This window comes from Centropristis striata, chromosome 4 (assembly GCF_030273125.1).
Source record: "Centropristis striata isolate RG_2023a ecotype Rhode Island chromosome 4, C.striata_1.0, whole genome shotgun sequence".
Taxonomy (NCBI): Eukaryota; Metazoa; Chordata; class Actinopteri; order Perciformes; family Serranidae; genus Centropristis; species Centropristis striata.
This window is the reverse complement of record NC_081520.1, coordinates 14754185-14768441: the sequence shown is the minus strand read 5'-3', so window position 1 is coordinate 14768441 and position 14257 is coordinate 14754185. Positions and strand designations below refer to the sequence as shown.

Here is a 14257-nt window from a genome sequence, read left to right as displayed (position 1 = left end):
AATTGCCTGAATTTCTTAAAGGTATTTAACAGTTTAAAATGATGTCCTTCATCACTGAACTTTAAGTTCACTGCCATATTTTCTGATGACCTTTTCAAGGAATAGTAAAACTTATGGTATCTTATTATCTTATTTTGAAGGAACTACAGTATAATATTAAGAGATTACCTAATTTACAGGAGAGGTAACAAACTAAAATAAACTAAACTAAACACAACTTAATACCCTCAGAGTTGATGGCTTCAATTGTCAGATTCCTATGAATTATTTGGGATCATTCCTCCTTTTATCTTTTATTGCTCTTTTAAAAGCGTACAGAAATCTGCACATTTCAAAACGAGACAAAACAAACTGTCACAAGCATGGGTTCTCTCTCTCTCTCTCTGTTTCTCTCCATGAGCAAACATCAAACGTTGCCAGCAACCAGACACAAGATAAACAGTTCATTAAAAACGAGGGCATGCCATCATTCACAGAATCGCTCCACTCAACCTGCACAATCATACAGAAGGAATAACAAGGCAAACAAACAAAGCGGTCTCTACCAGGGATACACCTGGACAGAAGCATTTCTTGGACATTAGTCAAACCATCTAAACAGACAAGAGGATTAAGTGATGAAAGCCAGCAACACAATAGAAATGTGCTCCAAAAATAAATGAATCAAAGAGACAGCGTTGTTAACTCAATGGAGTCTTGGGCTATTTTGCCCATTTTTGATGTCATGTCTTTTTGTGTCTTTTTTGGTCATTTTGTGTCTGTTGTTGTCTTTTTTAGTTCATTTGTGGGTTTTTTTTTTGTCATTTTGTGTCTTTTTTTTTGTTGTCATTTTGTGTTTTCTGTGTTATTTTGGTCATTCTGTCTTTTCATTTTTTGTCTCTTTTTTGTCTTTTTTAGTTAATTTGTGTCTTTTTTGGTCATTTTGTGTCTTTTTCAAGTAATTTTGTGTCTTTTTTTAGTCATTTTGTGTCTTTTTTGGTCATTTTGTGTCTTTTTTGTCTTTTTTTAGTCATTTTGTGTCTTTTTTTTGGTCATTTTGTGTCTTTTAGTCCTTTACTCCAACATAAAATGTGATTTTGAATCTTTTTTTACTTTCAAAACGTTATCATGCTCAACAAAGAATTTTAAATGTTGCAAATTTTGAACAAAGGTTGCAAATATAACATATAAGAGGGTTACATCCAGTTCTATCATTTGATACAAAATATATTTGACCTTGTGTCCAGTTTTACTTGATATATCATCATCAAACTGTTTTTTTACGTCTGGATGTGATGAAGAAGTCATTTTTTGGCGCTTTTGGAGACTCCAGAGGTTTAAGAAGTATAAGATGACCAAAGATGATTTGTGCTACAACCATATTTTGATATTTAGCAGTTTAATATTCTGTACATTTACTATGTTTGAATTCCTGTGAAGAGAGTCTGCAGGCGTTTGTGACTAAGGATTCTTACATAACTTGCTCAGTGAATTTATTCAGTTTTAAAAGGCTATTTCTTCAATTTCTGTTGAATTAAAAGCAGATTTATTGTCTTGTCAAAGGGAGAAGAAAACCCAGAGCCATTAAGTGGACAAGAAGACCCCAGGTATTTCGAAACTCTGTAATTGGGTTGACTTAGATGTAAAGCTGAACAAACGGATCTGGGGGAGCAGAACAAACAGCTGTCTGGACCGTGTGATCTTTGGTGACAGAGAGTGCGACATTAAGTCTCTAATGTCAGCACACAGAGCTGGGGGGGTTGTGCTGCTCCTGAGGGGAAAGTGTTTGTGAACCAATGTGATTAACCTCACCTTTTTTGGCTTGATGTGGTGGAAGATTCTGCGATGTGTGGGCTTTGCTCCATCAGAGGTTTCTTTATGTATTTTGTGTGTGTATGTGTGTGTAAGAGAGAGAGAGAGATGAGGGCCAGTACCAAATATAGAAGATGCATAAAGAAAAGATATAAAAAATATGTATAAAGAGGACTGGGTTGCAGTTTTAAGCAGTTTACATTCAGACAAAATCACAAAACTACTTGATAAATATGAGGGAAAAGATGTGTGTTATGGGTTTAAAAAAAACTACTTCGGTACATGACTACTGGAAGAAATTTAAATAAATACTTGGAAAATAAAAACTAGGTAGGATGATGTTGGAATGTAATGTTTTAGGCAGTGGTGGAAAGTAGCTAAGTACATTTACTCAAATACTGTACTTAAGTACAATTTTGAGGTACTTGTACTTTACTTGAGTATTTTAATTTTATGTAACTTTATACTTCTACTCCACTACATTTAGAAGCAAATATTGTACTTATAACTCCACTACATTTAGCTGACAGCTTAAGTTAGTTTTCAGGTCGAGATTTAACATTAAAAGACCTGATAAATTAAAATTGATGTTTTTAAATTCACACCTCATGACAGTATATTAAGTAGTTAAAATGAGCCCTGTCTTTACAAAATTAAAACACTTACATAAATGCATCAATACAAATAATCCAATAATATATTTAGCATATATAAAACAATGTGAGTGGGTCCATTCTGCAGAACGAGTACTTTTACTTTTGATACTTTATGTACATTTTGATGTTGATACTTTTTTACTTTTACTTCAGTAAGTTTTGAATGCAGGACTTTTACTTGTAGTGGAGTGATTTCACAGTGTGGTGTTAGTACTTTTACTTAAGTATGGGATCTGGATACTTTTTCCACCACAGGTCTTAGGAAGAAAATATTTTAGAAAACTGAAAACTTTTCAAATTAACATATCTGTGGTTTACAGAAATGTACAATGCCAACATTTTTCTTCTGGAGACTGGGCTCACTCATGTGTCTTTTGGGAGTCTTGTATTGCTCCAAAAGGTCACCTACAGGTGACCAAAAGAGTGAGATTGTAGACACACACATAGCCAGTGCTTCATAGTGTGTCTTGGCTCACAGAAAGGCTTATGGGCTTTGGCACCCAGAACAAGCTTGGAGTAGAAACTCTGCTCCTTCACACTCAGCCAGTTGAAATGGTTCAGGCATTTAATAAAGTGCTTTTTTGAGGCATCTCTGTGCAGGTACCTCAGGAATATCTTAGACAATTACGATCAAGAGGAAACATATCTCACCTGGCCTGAGAACACCCAAAGGGCCCCTGGAAGAACTTTACTTTGCTGAGCCTACTCTTAACGTGACCTGGACCCAGATAAGGAAAAAGGAGATAGAGGTATGGATTGATCAATAGATGAATGGATAGAGGGTCAATGCCAAAATTACATACTAACCTATTACCTCTAATCAGACCATTTCCAGCTTAAAATGTACAAAGATTTCAATTGTAAGCATTTATTGATATATTGATTATATGGTTTTGACTCTATTATATCTTAGGTAAATGTCTACATTCTTACTTCTTGTACTTCTTTCAATTTTTTTTAACGGTAATCGGATCCAACTGTCTTGTATAAATGGAAATGTAATATTTGACTCTAAACTTGTTGTAGTTGCTTTTGCCTATTGTTGTTGACTCTTTGAGGTGTATTTGTGTTGTGAAGTGTGAGCTGGGGATTCTCCACTAACCATACCTGACTATTAAAAGATACATTTGATGGCATTCAAGAGCAAATCTGACAAAGCAGCATGCTAAACACATAGTTAGTTCCTTTTTTTTAATGTAATGAATTAATATAATTGTCTCTCTGTGCTGGAAGTTTGATTTTTTTAAAGTTCTTTTTGATACAGTGCAACAGCTGAGCACCCACAAGAAAACATTTTGCACTCATATTAAACTCACATTAGAAATAAAAGTCATTCTGATTAAAGTAATTTTGGTAATTATAAATAATTAGTTTTTCTCATAAAATTAATTTTTGCACATTCACGTAACTACAATTACTAAAATGTCAAATCAGACATTAGTGAAACAATGTTTCAGTTTTCATCTGCAAATAAGTGTGCTAGTTTTTGATTCACAGCCTCAAGGTTTGTAGTTTTTAAACATCAAATGAAGGTACAGTGGTGCTGTTGCAGTGATGTTTTATATCAAAACTCTTTTTCGAGGGTTTAGAAAGGCCAAACCTTGCTATGGGAGTGACAAGATGAAAATAGATGTCCCCTAGATTTTTCCTGAAGATAGTCTGATATCAGCGTGTCTGGCGTCCTTCACCCCCCCATTCCTCCCAAAGGGAAGGCTCCAGCAATTATGGGGGAAGAAATCTGTGACAGGTAATGGGATTTTCTCTGCTTTTAAAGATTATTATGCTTCTCAAGGGATGTGCAGGTGGTATAATACAGCTTTCTCTCCTTCAGATGATAGGCACATCATTTATATCTTCAGATCGGATCCTGCCCTCAGTATGATACAAAGACAGAGAGGCCTCACAATGCACTTCCATCCTAACATCCTTGAACATTTTCATTCGACAGTAACCAGGCAGGAAATATATTTTACAGGATGTTATGAGTCATGAGTTAAGACATTCAATAGAGAGATAATTGCAGCAAAAAAACTGAACAGCTCCATGGGCCTTGTTGGCAGACAATTTTGATGATTTTCAGTAACGTCTATTTTAAGGTGAGAATGTTACTCACGTTCCCACTTTGCACGAAGACAAGCAGAATTTTCAAAAAAAGTGTTATCATGCCATGTGCAGTGGCAGACTTGGCTGCATTAAATCACCACAGACGGGCTATACATATCCCGCCCTCAGCAGAGGTGTTATGCAACAATCTTGTTTTTCAAGTCTGCTGCTACCTAAAGCCAGTAAGTGATAATAATGGAAATGAAATGCTGTTTTTTCATTTTGTTTTCCGCTCCGAGGTATTGGACACAACCATAGATGGAATGCATTTCAGACTCAAAACTGAAAATGGCTGCAAGGCAAGTGTCAGAGCTTGCTGCGTGTCACTGCTAATTCTGTTTGCCATTGGCAATTATAATGAGTGCTCTTTTCATTGCTCAGAAAAATTATAACAAGGGTGCTGAGGAAGATTATGATGTGAATTACCTATTATTATCAAATCAAAGGCAGGTACAAGCTCCAGATTTCAGGGTAAAGGGTTCGCCTGGAAAACTGAAGCACACGCATGATTGACAATCTGGAAACTGATTGTGGTAAAAGTTCTGGTATATGTACTGCAGTGATGATGAGGAAGTGGAAACAGGTGAGCAGGTGGGCGGGGCAGGTCAGGTGAAGGGAATCAGGTGACTGTGACTGGTGGAAAAGTCTAAGGACATCTGGTGGACAGGTAGAGAATGGAAATGAAGTGAATGGACAAAAAGGTTGAATGTAGAAGCTACGTTCTGTCTGTGATTGATTATGGTGACATATGCAGCCTCCTCTATTTTACAGAGCCTTGATGCAGTGTACCATGCATCTCTATGTTTCATTTCAAATGCCAAAACCCTAACTCACCACTGCACCCTTTGTGATCTGGTGGGTTGGACATCTTTGACCACTGACAGACAACAGCATTGGTATATATATATTTCTATCTATAAAGTGATAACAGGTAAACTTCCAGATAACCTCTGTACTGCTCTCTGTCCTAGCTCTGATAGTTACCAGCTTCTCGAAATGCTTACTTTTTCTCGTAGATTTGACAGATCTGGGACAAACTGCATTTTCCTAATATGCACCTCGGTCATGGAGTTATCTGCAAAAAGATTTAAAATGATAAAGTCTCATATCTGTCAGTGAATTTAGGGGCATCATAAAGAATGAGGTGATTGAGGGCTGTGGTTGTTTTTCCGAAGAGGCCATTGTGTTATATAGCTGTCCTTCTGTTTTATTATGCTTTTGTTTTATCATGCTTTATTTATGCATTTTAAAATATGCTCTGATTTTGTATGGCTGCTACATCGGCCTATCCTGAAAACCAGACAAATCTGCCGAGTTCATTTTCTGTTTGCTCTGGCAGATGAGACAGATAATACACATTTGCGAATTAGCCTGGTGCTGCCAGGCTAACATTGGCCAGGTCTGTCTTTTAGAGGAGATTTTCAATCTCAGTGGGACTTCCTGGTGAAATTAAATAAAATTGACAGTAATTCTGCTTATTTTCTGCATATGGTTTTGTGCAACAAGTACTTATATTTTCTCTTTTTCATTGAAAAATGCAACACAAGAAAATAATTAACTAAGGAAATGTATCTTTGACATGTTTGCGTTAGGGCATTCTTAGCTGCGACCAGCAGCTCTATAGCTCGCTCTGCTGAGTCGGTAAGTTAAAAAAAAAAAACCGACAAAATCTCCCAAACCTTGGATGCTGAAAGTTGGCATGGAGGTCAAGTGTCTGTGAGGTTGTGTGTCTGAATGCATGACTGCATTGATGCATATGTGTATGCATAATGCTCTTCTATTCTTTTTTCTATTGCAAATTCACACTTGTTTTTTTCTTTACTGTGGATTGCATGGTTTGTAACACTATATGTAGAATATGGCACATAAACAATGTCACTATATAATTAATACAACAACTCATGTTATTGTTGGAAGTATCTGGGTGGAACTTGGCTCACTGAGCTACTGGACATCAAAAGCTGCCCAAATTCATTTTCATACAGTTGATACCAACCACTGCCACACAGTGCTGGAATACAGCACTGAGAAACAAAACAAACATGTAAATAAATAAGCAGTCACAAGTTGTTTCATCTGTAAGCACTTGGGCGAGGCATCAGGCAGTGCACAGTAGCTTGGGCTGCCTCGCATGAAAAGAGACATTGCTAATTGTAAGTGTTTTTGAAATTCTCTTTGTGCTAGCTCCTGTCACCTGCCTGGTTTGTGAGAGTCCTTCTCTGGTAGTTTATCCACAGAGGGTCAGTGCCAAAGTGGTGGGAAAAAGACTAAGCTTCACATTTCTGCCTTGCTTATGGAATATGGACACGCTTTTTACCCTCGTGAAGATAATCAGGGGCTTATGAGAATATGCAAATCCTGTCTACATGTGTTTAGAGGATTTAGAGAAGGCTAATGACCATGTTCCCTGCAGTGCGGCAGGGGTATGGTGGGCTGTGATCACCAACAGTTACACCCTGTCCCATCTCCTGTTTGTAATATTCAAAGACAGGAAATTAAGACAGTTTGGGAAATCAATGCACAGCAGCTGCATTTGCTCAACTTTGTATTAAAAATAATGCCGTGCTGCTGTTTTGCAGATGATGCCACCCTTCTATTGTTAACCATCAACATGATTGTGAAGTGTGAATTTGAATGCTTTGCAGCAGGAAGTAGGCAAAAATGTGCATCATTACCTCCAAAGCTTAGGCAGTGGGTCAAAGGTCACCTGCCTCATCCAGATGATGCAGAGCTGATAACGCTAAGAAGGTTTGGCTCCCAGTTTGGAACATTTGATAGAGTAATATGAACATTGTATTGGAAAAATAATGAAGAAGCACAATGCAAAGCTTTTGATTTACCAGCTGATCTTCTCTCTGACCTTCACCTGTGGTCACATGCCTTCGATAGTGACTGAATGGCAGTGACAAATGGAGCAAATTGACAGGATGAGAGGGTCATCAATAAGAGCTGACCTTGGTAGGAAACCAGGATGACCTCTCTTTGGAGGTGTACAGAGCACGGAGATACTTATTTGGTGGTGGGAGTCCTGAATAATTCAAGGAGCCCAGAGCTGGACAGGCTGTGTTTAGGGATATTAGATATTCAGTGTGTTAAAGCTTCTGTTTAGCTGCTGTCAGGGGGCCTAAAATTTCTAGCTGTGGCTCTGGTGGAGCATGACCAACTATGAGGAGAGGAACCTGAGGAGGGTGCTTCGCCTTGGATACTCAGCTCACATAAGCATGACTCTGACTTAGATAAGCAGCATAAATATGGATGGATGGATGGATGGATGGCTTCCTCACAGTGAAAGAGTCTCAACAGATAACATACAGGTGAAATTATATCTATATATTTTGAATTTCACTGGATTGTTGTCAAGCCTTTCCTACAAATTTCACATTAAATTTACTATAGTGACATTTTCATTTGGCTTTCTTGGACACCTTTGATAGTTCATGTTTTTTTCGATTTAATCATACTGAAGTGATAGAATGTGGAGTGGAGTCATAACAGGAGTGACTCCACCTATTAAAGTCATCTGAGTAAGGAATGGCTTTCAGATTGATATTTATTAATGTGATTTGCATGAGAGAGTTGTGTCTGTCAATATGGGGAGCATCTGCTGGAGATGAAAAATCTCGAGCAGTATTGTCTTTAATCTAGCCAAGACTTTTGTCATCTGCACAGCTTGCAATTGTTATCACACTGACAAAAACACACAGATGTAAGCAAGCATACCCACAACACCCTGAGGAGGGAAACAGTGCATCATAGCTGCTGAAAATGAATACTGACTTAAATGGAAAGCAGTGAGACATGAAATACATATGGAAAGAAATATACTGCACTGTACGCAAATTGTCTTTTGGGGTAAGCTCACTACCACAGACAAGAAAAGGATCAGGCAAGGATGCATTATTAATGTTAAATTAATGTTCACAGACACTAACTGCATTTACTGGCTGAGGCTTTGCAATACAAGATGTGAGAAATACACTGTGAAGTCATATCTGTTTGCACTTTATTTGCAGCCTTGAAGAGCCTGCAGTAGGAGGTCCTTGAAAGGTGGGAAGCAACACCCTCTTTGATTAAATAACATTTTTGAAGTTAACAATTTAAAGTTTAATTTGGTGCTCACAAAGGACATATCTAAAGACTTCGATTGGAAATCTCTGGAAGGACGTAGGAAGAACTAAAGGAATACATCAATGGCTGTGTGGGCTGATAATATAAAAAGCACTATTTGGACATTGAAGCACAGGGGAAATTCTCAGCTAATATTGGGCTATGAAAGATGTATTGTATGATAATTATTTTATACTGTATGTTGTGCAAATATCTTAACAAGTGGATAATCAGCAGATACCACTAGCCACATTTATTTTATTAAGCCAAGCCTGTTTCCTGCATGCACTAAATTAATGATTATGGTAATGCTATGCTTCTATAGTCTGCATGTGAATTTTTTCTATTTGCCCTCCATAAAACAAACATGTAAAAAAAGATTATCTGACTTCAGCTCTGAGACAAAAGTTGCATGTAACAGAGAGAGGCTTCAAAGGCTTGTGGATATCATCTGGCACTGTGCATCCACCCCGGATGGCGTTAACAAGACATGAGGGCTAGCTGTGAAAGGTCAGTGAGAGGGCAAGTGTGGATGGATACTCAATTTCCAGTGTAGCAATAAGAAGCAAACAAGTCTAAAATATATAACTTTTCTGCAGTGGAGTTCATGTCAGTACTGGATGTATTTTTAACAACGCTCCTGTGTTTCCAGTCGTTACATGCATGTGCATATACAACACATTATATCATCTGCGTCTGCACTTTTTTTTTTTTGCATTATAGGACATCTCATTCCATGCCAGAGAAAATCTGTTGTACATTATCTAGTTTACCTAGATATCTGGCTCTTGTTATTCAGGTCTGCGCCAACAGAGATCTAGTTAATCGCTTTGACAAACACTGCATCTTCAGTGTGCCATAAATCAAAGCAGGATACAGTTGTGGCTCCATCAGTAGGGTCTAATCTGAATGTATCAGCCGGTGTCAACTCAGGGACAGAAAATCCATACGCCTTCTGTGTGTGTAGTTTGCTGCATTGCAAATAGCCAGATATTGTTTTGTCCTGCATATGACATAGGGGAGTGTTGACCAATCTGCAAACAACACCAGCTGGTTGGAGGTAAGAAATAAAGCCTGGCAGGAAATATTAGCTTCAAAGCAGAGAATATACTACAGTATAAAGAGTGTGCACAACATGAAAGAATATGCTTACAGGAGTAAGCATCTCAATACCAGTAAGTGGAAATCTATTTAAATCAACAAAGACTGAAAGATTGAAAATCATAGTTTACAAGCATTCATTCCCCTCCGGCGTACTAACTTCTGTAAAGATTCATTTTTATAGAAAGACATCTAAAAAAGCCGTTTTCACCACACAAGGCTACAATTTCAAATTTAATGTAATACAGCAGAAACAGTGTCTTTCTGCCCGAATGGGAGTGGTGAACTTTAGTTTTCAGTGGAACATTACTGCCATCTAGTGTGATTGTTGAGCCACTGTTTGCAGGCCTGAGGATACAGCACTGTCGGACATATTTGTGGTGCTCTGCCATTTTATATTGTTTCTTGATTGAAAATTGAGAAAGGGAGTAAGTTATGGGTCAATAAATCGTAGAAAAAACTGAAAATTGCTCTCTTCAACAACAAGCCAAGGCATTTAACCCCCTGTAAACTTCATCTGAGCTGCCAAGCAGTGAACAACTAGACTGCTGGTCAGTAAGACTGTTTATACGCTGTATGAGTATGGCACTGAGCCAGATCATGCATATTTAATCAACTGAAAAGATAATTTAGTTGTGTAATATTTCAGAAAATTTGGAAAAATGAGAGATTGAAAATACCTACTGATTCTGACAGTCGGACTTCACAGAAAAAGTATTTTTGTGTTGATTACAAAATACTTGAAGTTCTTTATAAGAATGTCTCTAACAGCAACCAGGATGTTTGCTTTTTATACAAAATGTACTACAAATGTAGGGTTTCAGGCCATAACATGCAGATGTAATTTTTTTGTGCCACATTTACATACAAAAAGACAATATGTTTTCTGCACTATGATGAGGTTTGCCACCATGTTAGAAGGTAAATGAATGGACCCTCAATAGCCAGCAGAGGGTGATAATAATGTATGCTATTAGTGGTGTTCTAATCTTCAGGGAGAGATCTCCTGTGAGAAGGTTAAACTGTGGAAGTTGGAAGTTTAAATCCCCAGCCAAGTTAATGCAATAACTGGCAGGAAATTAATGTAACATCAACTATTAGCACAATACCCACATTTAAACATTTAGCCACCAAATGGACCATTTGATTGGTGTGGCAGCCAAATGTGTGAATTTAATTTAAATGAATGTCACACTTCCTCCATCTTTGCTCATTAGTGGAAATAAGGACATGTTTGTTGAAACGTCAAGAAGTTAATTAAGGGTAATGATGTTGAGAGGTTTAACATTTACATGAACTTTCATTTTTCCAATCTCACTTTGAGGTGTTTATGTCGCACGGTGTTTGCCAGCCGGCTCCCAGTCCCAGAAGAAATGTAAAATTAATCATGCAACGTTGAATTCTTTCTCCAATGTTCTACACAGAAAAAAATGTTTTTTTTTACTCCTCAGAATAGTTTGTTTTTGTGTGTTTGTGTTTACCCCCCTGTTGCTTAAGATCTCAACAAATGTGACTGGAATGTATTGGACCAGACTACAAAAAATGTTAGCATAGAATGCAATCAGCATTATACAGTCTTTTCAGCCAACTTGTATGGGTGTAACTATGAGAGTGAATTCTATATTTTTCATAATTATATTACATTTTGTGTCTACAACAATTAGAAACACCTCTGTGATGTATTGCAATGCAATAGCCCTAAAGTAATACTTAAACTGTACCTACCTAACTCCTAGTTCATTACAAGGCATTTGCATCTGACTGCATTGCAATAAGTAAAATAAAGCAGTTATCAAACCCAGGGTTACGCAATGCGTCACAGTTACAGAGAGAGGATAAATCATTTGAATAAATAAATACAAACAAGAACAACTGTGTAAGAACAAATCAGGGCAAAGAAGCATCAATAACAAGATGTTGAGATAAAATGTAAAATACTAAACAATGTTTGCTGATCTGACCCCCAGAGGAGGTACAGGAGTTTGTTTTTATATATTTACATATTGCCACGTTTTTGTGATTACATGCAAATTACTAAACACAGGTCAACTCAGTCAAAGACTGTATAAATGTATTTTAAAGACATACAAATTATTCCATGCTGTGTTTTTGCTCGGTACCCGCTGATAATCACACCTCAACATCCAGGATTAGAGAAAACACAAACACAGACTGTTGTCACAGTAATAAAGACCAGCTTTATTTTGTCCTCTTACAATAGCTAGATACATTTAAGGCTTTTCCAACAAAATGGATACAAGTGGTAAATCTGCCAGCTGCAGAAGCATTTCTGAGCTGTAACATGTTGTAAAACAAACATAGCATCACACATGGTTGTAAAACATCATTTCAGCAAAATGAGTTTCCCCCTTTACACAGAACAGTTGCTGACAGGAACGAAAAAGTGCCTCGCTGAGAGATTGTTGCAGCATGTTTTTGTCAAATGTGACAGACAGTTCTATCATTTTCTAGCAGTAAATTATGTTTAGTGGACTAAACCAATAACTATTCCTGCAGCTTGTTTGTTTAATTTTTGTAAAATATGACAATGTTAAAATGAAATGTCTTCTTAGCTTAGCTAATTCCCAACTTAATAAAATACATGCTAATGAATAGACTCACATACTCTGCTGACAAAACTGAAGCTTACCCAAAATTAGATGCGTTTTCATCCAGAATGTCATTAGAAATTGCCTGAGATAAAGAAAAAATTATCCATGTGAAACATTTTAACATTAAACGGAACAGTGTAGTAAATTAAACATGGGTTTTGAAAAGCACAGTCATATCCAGTTACTTGAAAAGCTTTGGACATTTCTTTATAAAGGACATTTCTTTGTTTCTCTTGGGGGGAAAGTGACACATATTGCTGTTGAGAGGGGATGATACAAAATTCTTAAGTCCAGTTGCATTATTACTTTTCACAACAGATAAACAAATAAGGTACAGTAATATTCAACTCTCTTAGACTAGTGTTAAACCTGCTTTTTACCAGCACCTCTAGGAACACAGTTTCTCATAGAGATGAATAACTTGCTCTGTTATAACCACCACTTAAATCATAAGTGACCTGAGGTATGGAGCAGTCTGTGAAGAAGTTCGGGAAGGCCAAAGTGCACAGTGTGTTGTCCTCTATGGACCCAGATGCAGCCTCAGAGGGACTGTAGACAGGAGGCTGGCTTGGGCCTGTACGCAGGCTCTCCCCTAGTTTCTTAGAGGGTCCTGAGCAGCTAGTCCAGGGCTCAGAGTAGAGGAGACCACCAACTAAATGGTGAGCATCGTAGGAAACTGGATCCGGGCCTCCCATCTCTGGCTGCACCCGGACAGGCATACTCTGATAAAGGTCCTGGTCGCTGACCATGTTGCTGTAGTCAGGCCCCAAGAGCTCGAAGAACTCTGCAGCCTCAGGATTGCCTCGTTCCAAGTCCTTCAGTGTCATCCCAGATGTGGAGCTGACTTTGGAGCAGTTGGCAGGCTCAGTGAAAAAAGAGGGGGGCAGATTGCGGTGCCTCAGGGGTGGTTTCTTGGCTTTTTCACCCCTAATATCCTTTACAGGGCTGAAGAGGGCTGCCAAGCTCTTGCTCTGTAAGTTGGCCTGGACCCCATCACGTTTAGGAAAAGTTTTGCTCTGCAAAGGGCTGGGCTGAGCCAGGGGCGAACCCTGTCTTTTAACTGGGGTTTCTGCTACGTTTCCTGGTGTTATAATGCCGGTGCACCTTTTGATCTGCTTCTGTAGATACTTCCGGTGGTTGACTTTCCTCTTGGATTTCACCGGCTTGTCCAGAGCCAGCTTGATATTGCTGGAGGCTGAGTCTATGAAGCTCAGCAAGTCCCTAGTGGTCTCTTTGTAGTCCTCGTCATTTTCTGCTTCACCGAGGAGACTCCCATCCAGACTTTTCTCCACGTCGTATTCCATCACAGAACCAGGGAAGCAGAAATTCATGAACTGAGGGTTCATGATTGCAGTCTGAACAGCCATTACTCTGTTGAGCCCGGCGGCTACACCTGTGGCATCCGCTGTGATCCCTGAACCAAAAGTTTCTTCAGAGCATTTTTTTCTCTGACAAACACTTGGTCCTGATGCTGCTCATGAAGTTCCTGTAAACATTCCAGAGTAGAAGTGACGGGCTCTGAGGAAAGCAAGGAGATCTTTCGGGGGGCTGGACTAATGATGTCAGAACATCAAAGAGGAGGGGCAAAGGGACCGCAGGACTTAACTCTTTGCTTGTGCCTGACCACCTGCATCTAAGAGGGATTTGTCTGAAATTCCCTGCTGAGTTCAACACAATAACCTCTGTCAGAACTCTCCCCCTCTAGTTTAACTGTTTGTGTGTGCTCTGAACCAAAAACGCTTTCATGAAACTGGAGGATATTACTGTAACAGTGAGCAGAAAAGCCTTTAAATCCTGGTGGATAGAGTATTTTTCCTGGGCAAAATTGTTATAAAAAGTATCCATTAAACTTGATGAACATGATAATAAAATAAACTACATTCAAAC

At 38.3% G+C, this 14257-nt stretch overlaps 1 protein-coding gene across 1 annotated transcript; it reads right to left on the bottom strand.

Moving 5' to 3' along the window:
• Window positions 1-11933: 11933 nt before the first annotated feature.
• LOC131970276 (protein FAM181B) lies at window positions 11934-13882 on the bottom strand. Its single transcript, XM_059331636.1, has one exon. It carries the CDS (start codon window positions 13735-13737, stop codon window positions 12775-12777), a length of 963 nt encoding a protein of 320 aa, XP_059187619.1. The 5' UTR covers window positions 13738-13882; the 3' UTR covers window positions 11934-12774.
• Window positions 13883-14257: the final 375 nt, after the last annotated feature.